Raw genomic sequence first — 18,217 nt, 5'->3', positions numbered from 1 at the left:
CTCATACATCAGTGTACTACAAGTTACAAATCATTCTCCTGTTCCTTTGTATTTATGGTGGGGTTGTGTTGCCAACAATTTTACTGCCTCATCCAATTTAAGCTTAGCTTTCCCCCTTTGTACCATTTTTTAGAAAGGATCTTTCTGGATTGTCCCCTACCAGCTGTGTAATACTGTTACTGGTTACTTAAAGCTTTGTTAACTGACTTCCCAGTGACAAGTTGTAGAAAAGTTATGCATTTTTAGATTAATTCAAGAACAATAGTTTTTTTTTTTTTTTTGTCATAATACTGACACCAATCTGAGTTTCTAAGTCTTAAATGAAGCCAGGATTATGATAACATTGGGTTAAAAAAAGATTCAATAAAGAAAATCAGTTTGTCATTTAATAAATCATCCTACAAACTTCTAAAATAAGCTCAGAAACTAAGAGAGTGAAATTTTCTAGTAGTTTTCCATAATTCTTTTGGAAAATAAGAAAATTACCAGTTTTGTTTTCATCAATAATTGGAATAATATAATCATAATCAACTATTAATTATTGATGGCAAGCACTCATGAGTATTTTGACACATTGTGTTGGTGAGGTTAAAAAATATTAACATTCCTAGTCAAAAAAATTAAAAATGCACTTCTCTTTGAATTTTTCTTTCAATGTGATCCAATTTAAGGATGCTAAGAGCTCTGTTGTTCTAATAATGGAAACGGCACCTATGGATATTTTTAATAATTAAATCATTTTAAAATACAATTCTTTTTAATAATATAATTAAGAGGTGTAATTCCAGTGACATTGTACAGTTTCTCTGAATATTTTACCAAAAAAATGTGCAATTAAGTTATACCAAGAAGTAGTGTAGTAATTATCATATTGATTATTTGTGAGTAAAACTCAAACAGAACTTTATTACCACAGGAAATAAAAGGTCAATTAACAGACATTTTTTAAGTGACAAAGTTATATACTCATATGTTGATAAGATACACTGTTGTGAAGAATTTGTACAATTTTAATGTGAGTTCAGGAGCAAGAGAAATGAAACACTTGTCCATTTCAGATTAATTATGATGGACATATGACATATGATAATGCAAAGTAAATTATAAATCATTTGTTTTCTATTTAAATTCATAATGAATAATTTTTAAAATTGTATAAAAGTTCTAAAATTTTATATATTTTCAGAACTGAATATTTTAAAAGGCACATAAATAAAAAATTAAAAAACATAAATATAAATCATGTTCCTTATAACAGATTTCACATCTACCAGAGACACTTTGAAATCCTAAGTTAAAATACAGTGGCAAATGCACAATTTCACTTCAATATTCATTGAGAGGATTGTGCCTCTGGTTGAATCACCAAATTTTATCTTTATTTTGTTGCTCTAATATTTTAAATCATTGATCAGAGCATTAAATAATAAGTATTTCCACTTCCTCATATTAAAGGTTAATGAGATAGTGTCTCTAACTGAACAAGAATGTTATTGCCCTTTACCAAGTAAGGAGAGAAATATAAGGGTTTGCTCTTTGAAAGTGGATTATTCATCACTGGTTTCAAGAAAGATTAATATAACCTTTATGATACTTTCTCACCATTGTTCTAGGGAAGTTACAGATCAAAACCAACCATGGAGCTGAAGGTGAATCTCAGTGGTAGAGGGTTTGCCTTCCTCATGTAAGACCCATGGATTGATCCCAAGTCTATCAAAAATAAACAAACAAATAAAAATGAAGGTAACAATGCATTCCAGAGAATAGTTCATTTGTCCATATAGGAAACATTAACAATGCAATAATAACTAGAAAAAAGTGATTTTTAATTTATCATGATAAGTTTACAATTATATATCTACTGTAAATTACTTCTATTTCATTGAATGGACATAAGCTCATTTTGCACTTTAGGTACCCCCAAAAGACCCAGAATTTCTTCTATTAATAATTTTCCAACCTATTTGGAATTTTATCCAAACAAAATGTATAGAACACAAGATTATATAAGACAAGTAAAATTCATGACAGAAGATAAATGTAAGATTTCCAAATTAGGTAACCATCTCTGTGAGATCTTCTTATAATTAACATTATAATTATTAGAGGAATATCAAACTTTCCTAATACACACAATAGGCTTGGTCTTCATTTGTTTATCTAGGCTACAATTAAAAGTGACAGAGACTTAATGTTACATTCAAGTCCAAACAAGGTTATTATCTCTAAATATTTACATCTACACTGAAGCATTTTATAAAGACTATCTAAACAGTCAAGATGAAGAGAATTCTCAAACACCCTTGTTCAAGATTTCCTGTGAATATTTATCCTGAATAGTCAGTCATAGAAAAGAGGCATAGATATTGAAAATGAGCACATCATTTCTGCATTTTCCCTATTCTAAGTAGCAATGCTAAAAACCTCTTATGTCCTTTTATTCTTTGCAGTGAAACCCCTTTCTGAAATAATTTAGAATACCACCCATATCTTATTCAAATTGTCTTCCTTGGATTAATTTACAATATAACTTGTATGCAGATGGCATAAAATAATAGCTCAAAATATTTATTATTTCAATGCCATAATTATAATCACCTCCTGAACATTTTTCTTGCTCCTGAATAAAACTTCATTCCTTCATGAAGCAGTGGATGAATAAGACATAACTCCAGAATAAAATGTCTCTCTTGCTTTTTTGTTTCCCTTAAAAATATACCCATCTTTCAAGGTCAAGGTAAATAGCAAGGAAATATGACATCATCATCATTTATCAGATGAATTTGAAAAGGATATCACCACAAACTCACTTACTGAATTTATCTCCATGAATGGATTCTGAGTTCCTTGGAAGGTTCAACAACCTTTCCCTTTTATTTATTTCACTAATTTTACAAAAGCAACTAGTAATTTAGCACTTTAACTCTAGGAATCACCAGGAATGAGAGAAGGGCAGCATTAGCCTGTGCTACACATACATAATATGGGAGATACATTGTGTACATTTTCGTTTGCCACACATAATCAACTTGTGAACTAAATGACATTATATAATTTTGTAGACAAAGACAGAAGTCAAGATCAATTAGTTTTATCTGGCATATATAAGCCAACCCAAGTATATAGGCTCACTGATTTAAAGTTCATATTAAAATGTTTTCCGTTGCAAAATGTTTTCTCCTTTTGAAATCTAAAGTGATTTTAAGAAAAAGAAACTTAACACAGAGTTCATTCAAAATATCATGGTGTGATAACCATATTAAATATGTATAGTTAATATTAAAAAAGTGTGGTGTGCATTAATTTATTGACTGTGTCCTTGACATCCTTATTTCTCAAACTGTAGATCAGGGGGTTCAACATGGGGATCACCACTGTGTAAAACAGAGAGGCCACTTTGACTGTGTGCCTGGAGTCCTTGGAGTTGGGCACACAGTAGAGGAACAGGATGGTGCCGTGGAAGATGGAGATGGCCGTCAGGTGAGAGGCACAGGTGGAGAAGACTTTGTGATGCCCACTGGATGATCGCATCTTCAAGGCAGTGGTGATAATAAACATGTAAGAGGTAAGGACGATGAGCAATGTGCTTATCTCATTAAAAGTGGCAACAGTGAAAAGAAGCAACTGACTGAGATAAGAATCAGAGCAAGAGAGGGATATCAGGGAGGATAACTCACAGAAGAAGTGATTGATTACGTTGAAGCCCTGAAAATATAATTTTAAAGCAGAACATGTAAGGGTCAAGGAACATGAGACTCCCCATGCATAAGATACAAACACCAGCATGGCACAGAGTCTCTGGGACATGACCACTGTGTAGAGCAGTGGGTTACAAACAGCCACAAAGTGGTCATAGGCCATCACAGCAAATAGAATCAATTCAGTAACTACAAAGGTGCAAAAGAAAAAGAACTGCACCATGCACCCTGAAAACGAAATGGTTCGGTCTTCTACCAGTAGATTCACCAGCATCTTAGGAGCAATGATAGAGGAATAGCAGAAATCTGCAAACGAGAGGTCACTGAGGAAAAAATACATGGGAGTGTGCAATTTTGGGTTAATTCTGATGATCACAATCATCCCAAGGTTCCCTACCACACTGAAGGTGTAGACTGCCAGAAATACCAAGAAGAGGGGACCCTGCAGTTCTGGGTGATCTGAGAAGCCCAAGAGGGTGAAGGTGGCTTGGGAGGTTTTATTTCTCCCTTTCAGAAACATGTTTTCTTTCAGTGATATCTGAAAATCATCTAGGAAATAAAATAAGGAAAGTGATTGACACCAAAATCATGCTTAATCGCCCCCTCAGCAGAATACAAGGTGAAACAAGATAAATCTCTTTTATGATCCCCAAAATTATCCAGTACCAAGACAGAAAGAATTGAAGTTTCAGAAATATGATGAGGGAATTTTACTTTCTCAGAAACTGTACTATTAATTATTCTCATATTCTATAATGTAATTTGAAAATACGCAAAGATAATCATTATTAGCTCAGCAGTTTGAACAGAAACATTTGATCAATTCCTCATGAAAAGAGCAAGCATTTGAAATAGATTCTATAACTAGCTTATCTGATAATGATTTTTGCTTAGATTATGACACTCCAAAAGAATAGTTCATCTAATTTTCATTTATAGCCAAGTTTTAATTATTAATTTAGCATCTTAATAATTATTCTCCCTTAACTAAATATGTCAGACATAGAAGTCTATAATTTCCTTTTTTTGATATCACAGATTATCTGTTAAACTGCTCTGCTCTCTGGATGAACAAAGGGAAGCTTGAAGAAGCCATAATTAGCTGAGGCAGGAGTATCGCAAGTTTGACCCTAGCCTCAGTAACTTATAGACACAGTCTCATGTTTTTAAAATAAATAAATAAATACAGGGCATGGGGATATAACCCAGTGGCAGAGCACTAACCTTGCATGCACAAGTCCATGGGTTCCATCCCTAGCACTACCCACACCCCCCACACATAAATACGACCATGTCTTTACCAAAAACTTACCAATATTAGATCATCAAAGAACCCAGTTTTCTTTAATCCCTATCAAATTGTTATCTGGTCTCCACTGCCATTTTGATTTGCATTGGAGATAGAAAATTTAACATTTTAATTTAAAAATATCACATTTTCATACTTATTTTTCTAATTATTATTATTTTGAGGTGGGGACTGGGGATTGAACTCAGGGGCGATTGACCACTGAGCCACATCCCCACCTCTATTTTGTATTTTATTTAGAGACAGGGTCTCACTGAGTTGCTTGGTGCCTTGCTTTTGCTGAGGCTATCTTTGAATCTGTGATCCTCCTTGTCTCAGACTCCTGAGCTGCTCTAACCATTTTGATTACCTTTTAGAGAATCTTTAGAATGTCAAACAGAAAAGAAAGTGATGAGAGTCTCAGAGATGTTTTGAATGTTGGCACTAAGGTGAAACATACAGACTGGAGATCACAGAAATGTCTCACTTGGATATGAATAGGAATGATGAAAATCCATAATCACCCACAAAGACATTTTCTCTTTCTTGGATCCTCTCTTCTTCATCCCATTAAGTCATCTGAAACACTCATTCTGCCCCTCTAATACCTGTCTGCTCCAACCCCCTGAAAAAATTGGAATAAAATGGTAAGATGTTGTCACTAAATTGAGAAGACGTTCAGGAGCAAAGGGTTATTGACACAGAGAGATTGTAGTGCTTTCTCTGATTGGTGCTCAGGTATCATTGTCAGATAAATTAGAGAACCCTAGTTAAATTTGAGTCTCAGATAAATGATGAATTTTTTCTGTATGTCCTAAATATTGCATGGTGAATACTCAGAGGAAATATTTGTTTATCTGACGTTCAAATTCAATTTAGTATCCTCTATTTTTGCTAAATCTATCAACCCTATATCCAGAACAACTTAGTATTTTATGGCAATCAGCACAACCAGTTCACCTGAGACCTTTCTTTAGTACTGTGAGCAGGGTTCCCTCAACCACATTTCCTTTAATGAGGACCCTTTCTCATACTATCATTTCTGGTAAAATTTCTTTGGTTCTATAATCGAGAGACAGTTTCCGGATATTCCAACATGTAGGACTCTCTATGGGTCTGTATTCAGATATCCAAGGACTTAAATATCATCTTGCTATTTCTAAATTTCAGTAGGACTTATCTTCTGTGATGCATTATTGTGTGTAATAGGAGGCTAACTTGTGAATTGTACCAGGTACAGCAGAATCTCTGACCTCTATTCCCTAGAAGCATCTCACTGACTCCACCCATTTGTGAAAAACAAAAATCTCCAAATTTATTTGAAGAAGAAAGATTCATACCTTTCTTTAAAGAACTATTTCTTTATTTCCCTGATTTGGATAGCTTTTTGTGTTTCTTCTGATTGCTACTTAAGACTAATGTACAATTTCCATATCAGGATTCCTTTTCCCTCAAATGATAATATTTTACAGATCAAACAATTTGTATTTTCTTTAAATATGGGTAAATGTGATATTTAAAAATACTTCTTATAATTTTTTTCTGATAGTTCTTGTTTTGTCCCTCATGAATCAGCTTTATGTCCATGCTCTAAAAACATATTTAGATCATGTTCTCTTTGTTAGATTTCCTTAGAAGGTTCACTTAGTCCTTTCAAATACATTTCATTTAAATACCTATTTCTCTTGCAAACTCCTTTAAATTCTACCACACACAAGGAGATATATATTCCTGAAAACTCACAGTGGCCTAACTTCTTCCACTCACAGTGTACTTCTTCAAGGCGAGTTTCTCCATACAAAGTTCTAGAGAAAGAGCATGCTTCCTATTCCCTCAGTAACCCCGTACATAATTTGTGCAGTGGCTCAAAATTTCCCAAAATTGTTTTCCCATGAAAATCTGACAAAACCTAGGTCATATTCTAAAAGCCTTCCTTAGAAAACATGATCTGCACTTTCTCAGACCTGTGAACTTGCCTCCTGGTGGCAAAGGCATCCCCACTGGTCTTGAGAGAGCTCATTTGGGGAGACACAGTACCCTTATTTCTATTTCATCTCCCTTTGGGATCTTGTCCTAGAGGAAATTGGTTGCCTTTTCTCCAGGGGCCTCAAAAAAGCAATTAACACTAAGGACTCATTTATGATGTAATTCTTGTTTCATGGAAAATGTAAATGAAGTCAACAGCAACTTTAGAAACATTCTATGTGAAAGTTAACTCAGTTGAATACCATCTACCTCTGCTCCATGATTATTCTCCCACTCCACAATTTTTTTTAGAATGACAAGTAGAGCAGAGATTATAATTTTTTATTTATTTAACAATTGTCTCAAATTTCTGCTATGCCTCTCTTCTTTGCAAGATTTCACTGCCCTTTTATTACTCTAACCAGCAGCAGGTAGATTCTGCCATTATGTCCCTTGACTACTTGGTTACGTTCTTGTAACCAAAGATACTATGTGGATAACTTTCTTCATATATATTCAGTATAAGACTACTAATGCTTGGAATTTGTTTCTTCCTGTCCCAGGAGCTAAATCTGACTAGAACCAGTATCTCCTGATGTCTAATGTTATTACAATATCTCAATATCCTATAAAAATATATGCTATTATTCATAGAATGATTTCTTCTTTGCTTCTGATTTAGAACATGACTTTCAGAAATTTATCCTGAATATTGCAATCCCAAATATCTACAGAAGTCAAAATTATTGGTTCTTTTTTCCATCTCCAGTGATATTTGTTTTGATTATGCTTTTGTTACTTTTATATTCATACATGTGTTTTAATATATGCCTAAGATGCTGTCCTATAATCACTCTTTACAAAAAGAAACATTTATCTTTTTGGATATACATAAATATCATTGGATGGATACACTTTTTTTTCACATTGTTGAGAAAAGAGGGAATGGAAATTGCAATCATATCACTTATTACCAAAATAAATATGTTCAAACTAAATCAAAATAAATCAATGAATACATTATATAGAGACCAAGTTATTCTCCAGATAGTAAATCTGAGTGCATATTTAAGATCCTAATACTGGCTCCCCATGTCTGGTCTAGTGAATTTAATATATCTCAATTTTCTTCACAAATTTTAGTTCCTGTAATTATCAGTAACTTTTTATGTATCTATCTACTGTCAATGTGTATTTGTCAAACAGATTTGTGAGATATCTCACCTATCTTTAGAGTATCATTTATGTTATTTATACATCAAAATATTACTGAGGTAGGGAAACTTCTATGCAACACTTTATGTTTCCTCCTGATTACATTCATTTTATGCATATTGTCACAATTTCTGCAAATTAACCCATACTTATCCATCACTCAGACCTTGGTGAGGTGTGGTTGTCTATATGTACCTTGGTGTGGTTTCCTCTCCAACCAAAAGTAGATTTCTGGTGATCAGAAAGGGTTTCCCCTGTGTCTGTCCTCACATATCCATGTGGTCTCTCAAGACTGGACTTTACAGAGGAAAGTATCAAGCAGGACACTTGTCTTTATTCCCTTCATCTGGAATGTTTGCTCTCACTGTTCTCACCTTGTTAGGGATAAGAATGTGTCCAAAGTTAAAGTTTATTTATTAATAGTCAAAGCTACTCAGGATCACAAAACTTATCTTCTACAATTCTAGGTTTATCTTACCTAATAGTGTCCTTAGGTTTTTGGTATTACGGTATAAATAGTGATGAACTGGAAAGTATGAGTGAAATGTGAAAATTCAGTACAAAGAGAGTGTTAATATGGACTCAATATGGACTCAAATTATTTCTGCTGACAAAATTCTACATAAGAATATTGATAACTTGAATCTGTACCACAATTTATCTATTCTAAGACAGTTTCATCTCTTATGAAATCTTATAGTTGAAGATATTTTACAATTAACAGTAAAGATGTCATTGTAATCTCAAGTCATTAATTAGCAAAGTTTATTTCTTGTGAGCATGTGAACAGTACTGAATATACCTTGTCAAAATTTAAGCTCAATAAAATCTTGGGAGGTTAGAACAATGAGTAAGTGTTGAAATGTAGGAAAACCAAAGGATTGAAAAAGTGAATATAAAATTTCCAAATTAAAAAATGAAGGTTGAAACACCAATTCTAGTTTTTTTGAATTGGGTCTATTGATTTTCTAACTTTTCATAAATACAAGGTTAGAAACTTCATTTTAAAAGCAAGTCCAAGTAGAAATGGTCATAATTCATAGTATATTTTCAAAGGAAGACTTGATGCTCTGCAGGAGAAAAGGCTGAATCAAGAAATGTTCCTGAGAAACACAAAAAGTTACAAAGATTATCTTATGAAGACAAAATACACATGCAAGATGAAGGTTAGAAATCTACTTACAAGTGAAAGTATTTTATCCTCAGTGTACTGTAGATGTAACATGAATATAAGAAGTTCAGGCATGGTAAAAGCAGTAGTCTGCTACTCATAATAATGGCATTTACCTGATTAACAGTGATGAATAAGAACAGATACAGAATCCATAGAGACAACTATAGAATGTATTATAAATAAGTGATTATAAAAAGTGCTTACGCATGACATAAAACTTTTCTCCTAAGATTTTTATGAAATTATTATTATTATGAAACACATTTTTCAGCCCTTAACCCAAATTATGTCAACACCCTGAATAACATTTTGGAGTCCACCACTTTTCTGAGAGCTTCTTTTACATCCTTGTTCCTCAGGCTATAGATCAGGGGGTTCAGCATGGGGATCACCACAGTGTAGAAGACTGTAGTCACTTTGTCAATGTCCAGACTAGTGACAGAACTGGGATGGCAATAAATGAACAGGATTGTTCCATGGAAGACGACGATGGCTGTGAGGGGGGAGGCACAGGTGAAAAAAGCTTTGCGCCTCCCCTCTGCAGAACGCATCTTCAGGATGGTGATGAGGATGAACAGGTAGGAGGTAAGGATGATGGTGATGGTAATGACCTCATTGAAACTGACCACAATGAAGAGCAGCAATTCATTCACAGTGACATCAGAGCAAGCAAGATTCAAGAGTGGGGGTAGGTCACAGAAGTGGTTGATCACATTTGACTTGTAACCTGGGATCTCAAGAGTTAAGCAGAGCTGAATGAGAGCAGATACTGATGCTAAGAGGTAACAGCCAGAGACCAACTCTGCACAGAGCTTCTGGGACATGATGACCATGTACAGCAATGGGTTGCAGATGGCCACGAAGTGGTCATAGGCCATCACTGCCAGCAGGAAGACCTCTATGATTGCGTAAGTACAAAATAAATAGAGTTGCACCATGCAGCCCTGGAAAGAAATGGCTTTGTTCTTGGTAATGATATTGACCAGCATTTTGGGGACTATGATTGAGGAGTAGCAGAAGTCCACAAAGCACAAGTGACTGAGGAAAAAGTACATGGGAGTGTGCAGGTGAGAGCTAAGCTGGATCAGTGCGACCATGCCCAGGTTGGCCAGAACTGTGACTCCATAGATGAGAAGGAACACCAGGGAGAGAGGGACTCTCAGCTCAGGGACATCTGACAATCCCAGGAGAATGAACTCAGTCACAGTGGTGCAGTTTTTCTCAGTCATTGTCACAACAAGTCAAGGAATACATATGAGAAGTTTTGAGCTAGTTAAGAGAGGAGATCAAAGAGAAAATATATTAATATTAAACACATACATGGATTGTTAGAGAAACATAACTCATGTTTTCAAAATGTTTGTTTTATGAATAATATAAAATATGTATCTCCATAGATATTACTAGTGAAAATTAATTTAAGCATGAGCAACAATCTTGAATGATTCTCAGTTAACTACGACTCTGTACAGTTAAGATGATTCATTGAATTAGGTGGTTTAGCAGACTTTGAATAGATTCAAAGACGTACTTTAATGCTGCTTAGAAATTAGCTTTGATTAACTAAGAAGTTATGATCATAAATTGTAAAACTAGTATAAAATTTTTGGTGTACATTATTGTTGAGGTTTAAAATCTTTCAGTAACCTAAATCTGCACGTACAATTTACCTAAAATTCTATTGTAGTGTGTGAACATTTTCTTTCAAACTTGTAGTTCATGAAGACTCTCTATAATTGGAATTAGTCAATGAAAAAGGGCCTTAACACATACACTCAAAGACACAATAGTTTTTGTTATCAAATTAGCAAAGTTATGATTTTATTGTAACAATAATTATGAAGTCCTATAATGTCACAGAAAGAAAACATTTGCACATATTTTAATAAATTAAGCAACATTTATTGAAAGTTTTATCATTTCAAATAGTAAAAGTTGTTATTTTCATTAGATATTTTATTCTTAGTAAAACAATATCAGAAATGATTATATTGAAAAGTTATGGAAAGTTATGTTCAATGGTACATTATAGTCTTTGCCTGTTTTGACAATATTCAAAAATAAAGTTGTTTGAACTATGCTTTATCATATTTATGGTAGAAATGTACTTTAAAATTGTTTTAAAATGATAAATTTTAAAGAACAGTCACCAGTAATACCTAGAGTGAAAGGTTTTACTTGTAAAAGAGAATTATGTGTAGAAGTTAATACAGGTAGATATACCATATGTCATCAAATTAATTTGACTACAACCCCGATATAAAATATTTTAATCACATTAAAATAGAGGTAAGTGAAAACTTTCTAAGGTTCCTCCAAGAGTTATTTGGGTAAAGGGGTAAAATTTTATATTTCATGTAAGTGGAAACTACCATTCAGACCTTTCCCTTAAGAAAGAGGCCTATGGAAGTTGAAAGGTCTTACTTTATGCCTTCCTTCTTACCTTGTAGAAATAGAGACTTTGCTATGCCATTGTAATCCAAATTGACTGAAGATGGTCTGGAAGAGAAACAGCCTGAAATTTTCTCTGTATCTTTAATCAATTTTCATGAAATGGCAATAAATTATTCTCCAGAAACCATGGTTGTCTTGTGTTCTTGTGTCTTAAACATTTAAAAAAGAAGAAGAAAGAGAATGAGAAGGAGAACAGAAAAGAAAAGAAAAGAAAGGAAAAGAAAAGAAAAGAAAGTTAAGATATTTGCCTGAATGCAAATGAAAAATCCTCTTTAAAAATTCTATTTCAATGTTCTACGGTATTAGGGAACTAAACTATGACAACTCTGTAGAAAATCTAAAAGTATCCTCTGCTAAGCAGAGGTAGTTCATTATCAGCTTGCAGGAATATTAACAAAACCTTCAAAATTAGGGTGGCAGTGGTAATCTTGAGCTCATCTTTGATCATTAAACACCTTATGAAGGATACTGGTGTGGCAAAAGTTTGGAAAATAAGAGGAAAAGAGAAAGTCTACCATTTTTTAGTTTGTATTTTTATATGCATTGATGTTTTATGTTGCAGAAGAAATGGTTCTAATTTCTTTCCTGTCTTAAATATAAGAAACAAATATTTAAAAAGTAAGGGCATGAGATAAGTGTTCTCATAAAAATTATTTAAGTCTAAGACAAATGAGTTAGACATATCATTTATTATGATTGGTTGCTCAGAAAATACATGTCTTTTCATTTCACGTACCTAGAGTCTAGTTTTAGAGAACAAACCTGTGATATAGATGTTTCCTCACTGGAACTGAATGTGTTAGATGTGTATAGAATGCTATTATACTGTAAATTAAACTCCTGGGAAATGGATCCCTTACTTAAAACAATTACTAATCTCTATGGCATAAGAAAATAAATGAAAATTGAACTAAAAATTGATGTCACTGAAGGCTCAAAAATAATGAATCTCTGTGGAATGTGATCAGAAAATCTGGTTTAAAACCACCATACTTGGTGCTATATTACAGAGTAGGGCGAACATAGTTAACAATAATGCATTGTATATTTTAAATAGCCAGAAAAGAGAATGTTCAATGTTTTCATGACAAAAAAATGACAAATGTTTGTGGTCAAAGATATATAATTGCCCTGATATGATCATTGCATCATGTATACATGCATAGAGCAGCATACTGTGTCCTATAAATATGCACAATTTGGGGCCAATTAAAAAGAAAAAAATATCCTGAGTGGGGAAAAAATAATTTGACACCAAACCTTCTTTTTTCTAGACTTTATGGGTGATTGGAATTCTGTATCCTAGTATCTGATATGTGAGGCACAGCTTGTATTGCCATTGGAATTACGATGAATATTTCTGACGAACTTTCCCTTTCTCATAATATTACAGCATCCCTTAGATTCCAGGAGGGCAGACTGTTTACAGCTACACTGAAGTTTCTTCCCATACAGTAAATGTAATGTATCTGCTGGCCAGATTGCTCTAATCATAGGACACACTTATTGGGCAGGAATTGTGTGTCAGAATCTATCTAAATATTTTCTTCCTTTTTTTTTTTTTTTTTTTTTTTTTTTGTTGGGGGAGGTATCAGGTATTGAACCCAGGGTGCTTAACTACCTAATCAAATGCCAAGCCCATGCTCTGTGTTTTATTTATTAATTTTGAGACAGGGTCTCACTGAGTTGCTTAGGCCCTTGCTAAGTTGCTGAGTCTGGCTTTGAATTTTCAATGCTCCAGCCTCAGACTCCTGAACCACAGGAATTACAGAAGTGGGCTATTGCACCCAGTTCTAAATCATGTCTATCTGTTGTAATTTGAGCAAGGCAAAGAGTTGCTGGAGAAGGCAACTGCTTCCTGTTTTTTTCCAACCATGTGACTATATAGAACAAAGAACAGACTCAGAGCCAGTGTTAGGAGCTGTCTCATGCAGGTATTTGGAATATAGGGCAGAATAAGAAAGAAAAAAATAAATGAAAAGAAAAAAGTGGAACCAGGGGAACATTTCATGCAGTGTTTCCTGATTCCTCCAGACCATATTCATTATTATGTAATAGTCAAAATTTCTGTGAATTAGCTCTTGTTTAACTGATGTTAGCATCTCAGTGTAACTTAGTTATTCATATATACATCAGCATGGTTTTCTCTCCCAATGAAAATGTGAATTTCTGGTGATCACAAAGGGTTTCCCCTGATCTGTTGCCCTCCTCACACATTCCCATGTCCTCTCAAGAATGGACACTTACATAGGAAAGTTTCAAGCAGAACACTTGCCTTCATTCCTTTAATCTGGAATGTTTGCTCTTGCTCTGATCTCTGCCTTGTCAGGAATAAGGATGTGCACACAGTTAAAGTTCATTTATTAATTGCCAAAGTTACTCTGGATCACAAATCTTATCTTTACTCATTTTGGTTCTGCTTACCCTATGTTGACCTTAGGTTTTTGGTGTAAAGATGTAATAGTCGTGAATCATAAAGTCTTGGGTGAAATGTGAAAATTCAGTATAAAATCGCTGATAATGTGGACTCGCTTGCTGCTCTTCCTTCTGAAGAGATTTTAAATAAGAGCACTGATATTGGAATCTCTACTGAATTTAATCTAGTTTAAGACAGTTTCATTTGTTTAAGAACCTCTATGGTAGACTATATCTTATAAATAATAATAATCACTCTGATTTCAAATTGTTAATTAGCAAAATTTATTTCTTGTGACCATGTGAACATCACTGAATACATGTTAAAATTTAATGTCAATAGCAGCTCGCATTGTAGCTCATTTCCTAGCATGTCTGAGACACAGGGTTTCAGTTTCAATAGCACATATAAATAAACAAAATAAAGGCCCATCAACAATTAAAAAAATTAAAATATTTAATATCAATAAAATTCTGTGAGTTTGGCAGAATTAGTTATTATTAAAATGTAAGAAACCAAGAATTGAAGAAATTAAGTTCTAAGTTGAAAAATTAAGGTTGAAAAACCAATCCTAGTTTTTATGAATTGGGTCTTGTGACTTTCTAATGTTTTATGACTGGAAGAATGTAGATGTTCAGAGATGGGTTCACTGAGGGTGAGGAGGAACGATGCCTACCCTACTTAGCCTTACCCAGCGCACTTACTCAGGCATTGGAGATCAAGCTCTGAAGGCATGGATCTAATTTTATTTAGGGTTGCACAGGACATATATAGGCACATTATCCAATCAGGTTAACATGCTTGTTAAAGTATAACAGAGTCAAACTAAAGGTGAACTGTACATCGAGGGTCAAGGTAGTGTAAACACATGCTTAAGCAATTCTGCCCAGCAACAGGTCTGAGAAAAAGGACTGTTGGAATGGCAAGCTCCTGCACACAGTATGAGGCAAGGCAGCGCGGGCTGAGCTCACATCACAACTTTCTGGGAGGCATGACAGAACGAGGCCTCCCCTCAGCTCAAACTCAGCCTCAACAGCTGCAAAGACCTTCATTCCATGGCAAGTCTTTACCATTACCTCAGTTTCTCTGTTCAGACTGTTTGGTTTACTTAGATCATGATATCAGTGACTGCTGTCAGATAAGCTTGAGGAATGTTCCCTATAGAAGAGTTAATTTAAACGAGTGAGTGCAAACTACAAATTTAAGTAAATTATAATGAATTTATAAAGGAGGATTCAATGCTGCATATGAGTCAAGTATGAATTAAGAAATGATGCTTAGGTACACAGAAAATAGTGATAAAAGTTCATTATAGGAAGAATAAATACACATGGAGGAAACAGAAACAAAGTTTAGAAATGCACTTACAAGGTACAGTACACATTTAATCCACAAGGTATTGAAGAGGTAGCATGAAAATCAGAAGGTAAGAAAAAGTAAAAAAGAATGCTAAGTCATAGGTGCACCTACTCATAATAATGGTGAGTCAGTGACTAATAATGAGGAAGAGAGATGAGGCAGAATCCATAGAGAAAGAGATAGAATGAATTATATATAAGGAGTTATGTCAGGGGAGGGCTCTGAGGGCCCCAGAGCTGCACCGTGGCCTGATCTCTAAGATGGCACCTGGCAGCTTGCCAGACATAGCTGCACTCATATACAAGTTTTAGGAAGTAACTCTGGTTGGTTGTTGTACATGAGGCAATCCTGGTATCTGCCTGGAGACTGTTCCTTGATAGGGTGACTTTCCTGGTAGTCTACTCTCTGATAGGCTGATGTTCTCAATATAAGACTGAGACTTGTGGAATAAAGTCCTTTTGGTTCCTGTGATCAAGAAGAGCGTATGCGTTGTGATTGTCCCTGCAGGTGGTGGGCGATCATAGAGTTATAATAAATGCTTGCACCAGACATGTAATTTATTTATTCTAAGATTCTTGTAAAATGAATATTATCTCCATTTATCAAATAAAATAATGTGTGAAGTTCTAAAAATAATGGACATTGCAACAACTACCAAGGCAATAAAGGAACCAAGAAGAAAAAAATAACAATTAACAATATACATGCATGTATGAAATTCTCATGCTTGCATAAACTAATTGACAAGAAGCTGTTCTTCATTATAGATATCAGGAATTCAAGTTTTAAAAGTATTATGTTTTTCCTAAAGATTACTGAAGCAAATGACTCTTGTGAGTTCTTCATTAAAACACGATAGATTAAAACAAGTTAAACATTCATGTCCTAAGAGTACTACTGTTCGTATCACTTTACACATTACAAATTGAAGAAAAACATATCAATAATCAACAACTTTGACAATGCTGAATCCTGTATTTATAAATTGAAACTGCACAAAGATTAGAGAGCAAAAAGATTATTTCATACTTGCCCATCTCATCCTCATCCTCTGCTTTCCAACTCCTGTGTCCATCTATTCACCCTTATTACAAATTATGTTTTATTAAATTGCCTGGTGTAATATTTTGGAGTCCACCACTTTTCTGAGAGCTTCTTTCACATCCTTGTTCTTCAGGCTATAGATCACGGGGTTCAGCATGGGGATCACCACGGTGTAGAAGACTGTGGTAACTTTGTCAATGTCCAGACTAGTACCAGAACTGGGCTGGCAATAAATGAACAGGATTGTTCCATGGAAGATGACGATGGCTGTGAGGGGGGAGGCACAGGTGGAAAAAGCTTTGTGCCTCCCTTCTGCAGAGTGCATCTTCAGGATGGTGATGAGGATGAACAGGTAGGAGTTAAGGATGATCACAGTGGTCATAGATTCATTGGAAGTAGCCACGATGAACAGCAGCACCTCATTCACACTGACATCAGAGCAGGCAAGACTTAGGAGAGGGGGTAGGTCACAGAAGAAGGTTGATCACATTTGACCTGTAGAATGGGATCTCAAGAGTTAAGCACAAGTGAACGAGAGCACACCCTGATGCTAAGAGGTAACAGCCAGAAACCAGCTCTGCACAGAGCTTCTGGGACATGATGACCATGTACAACAATGGGTTGCAGATGGCCATGAAGTGGTCATAGGTCATCACTGCCAGCAGGAAGACCTCTGTGATTGCATAAGTACAAAATAAATAGAGTTGCACCATGCAGCCTTGGAAAGAAATGACTTTGTCCTTGGTAAAGATGTTGGCCAGCATTTTGGGCACTATGATTGAGGAGTAGCAGAAGTCCACAAAGGACAAGTGGCTGAAGAAAAAGTACATGGGAGTGTGCAGGTGAGAGCTAAGCTGGATCAGTGCGACCATGCCCAGGTTGGCCAGAACCATGACTCCATACATGAGAAGGAACACCAGGGAGAGAGGGACTCTCAGCTCAGGGACATTTGACAATCCCAGGAGAATGAACTCTGTCACAGTGGTACAATTTTCTCCAGTCATTGTCAACAGATGTCAGGTTAACTTACATATGGTAAGTTTTGGTTTACTTCTGGGAAGACATCAAAGAGAAAGTGAGAGGTGGTTATTAATTTTAGGGAAAAAAATAACATTAGTATGAAACATATGCATGAATTCTAAGAGGAACATAACTGTCAAATTTACAAAATGTTCAATGATTTTAACAATATTCTAACCTATATTTCTTCATAGAGCTCACAAATGAAAATTAATTTCAACCTAATCAATAATCTTGAATGATTCTCAGTCATTAATTACCTTGCACATTTCATATCATGTATAGAATTAGGTGGTTTGGATGACTTTGAAATAGATTCTAGGATATGCTTTAAATTTACCTGGAAATTAACTTCTAGTCACAAAAATTTTAATAATTTATTACAATAAATATAAAAGTTACTGTGCACATTTTACTGTTATTACTAAATATATCAATAACTGTAAATTTTCCCATACAAGTTATCTAATTTTCTCTTTTATTTATAATTATCCTTTTTTACAGACTGCATTTGATTCATTGTACAGAAATGGGGTACATCTTTTTGTTTCTATGGTTTTGCACGATGTAGATTCATACAATTT

At 34.6% G+C, this 18,217-nt stretch overlaps 2 protein-coding genes and 1 pseudogene across 2 annotated transcripts; all 3 read right to left on the bottom strand.

Moving 5' to 3' along the window:
- Positions 1–3,279: 3,279 nt before the first annotated feature.
- On the bottom strand, positions 3,280–4,218 carry LOC124975467 (olfactory receptor 5D16-like). Its single transcript, XM_047538171.1, has one exon. It carries the CDS (start codon positions 4,216–4,218, stop codon positions 3,280–3,282), a length of 939 nt encoding a protein of 312 aa, XP_047394127.1.
- Positions 4,219–9,624: 5,406 nt separating this feature from the next.
- On the bottom strand, positions 9,625–10,569 carry LOC124975466 (olfactory receptor 5L1-like). The gene has a single exon (XM_047538169.1). It carries the CDS (start codon positions 10,567–10,569, stop codon positions 9,625–9,627), a length of 945 nt encoding a protein of 314 aa, XP_047394125.1.
- A 6,105-nt stretch (positions 10,570–16,674) lies between these two features.
- Positions 16,675–17,617, bottom strand: LOC124975465 (olfactory receptor 5L1-like; annotated as a pseudogene).
- Between the last annotated feature and the right edge of the window lie 600 nt (positions 17,618–18,217).

This window comes from Sciurus carolinensis, unplaced genomic scaffold, assembly GCF_902686445.1.
Source record: "Sciurus carolinensis unplaced genomic scaffold, mSciCar1.2, whole genome shotgun sequence".
Taxonomy (NCBI): Eukaryota; Metazoa; Chordata; class Mammalia; order Rodentia; family Sciuridae; genus Sciurus; species Sciurus carolinensis.
This window is presented reverse-complemented; position numbering and strand designations above follow the sequence as displayed.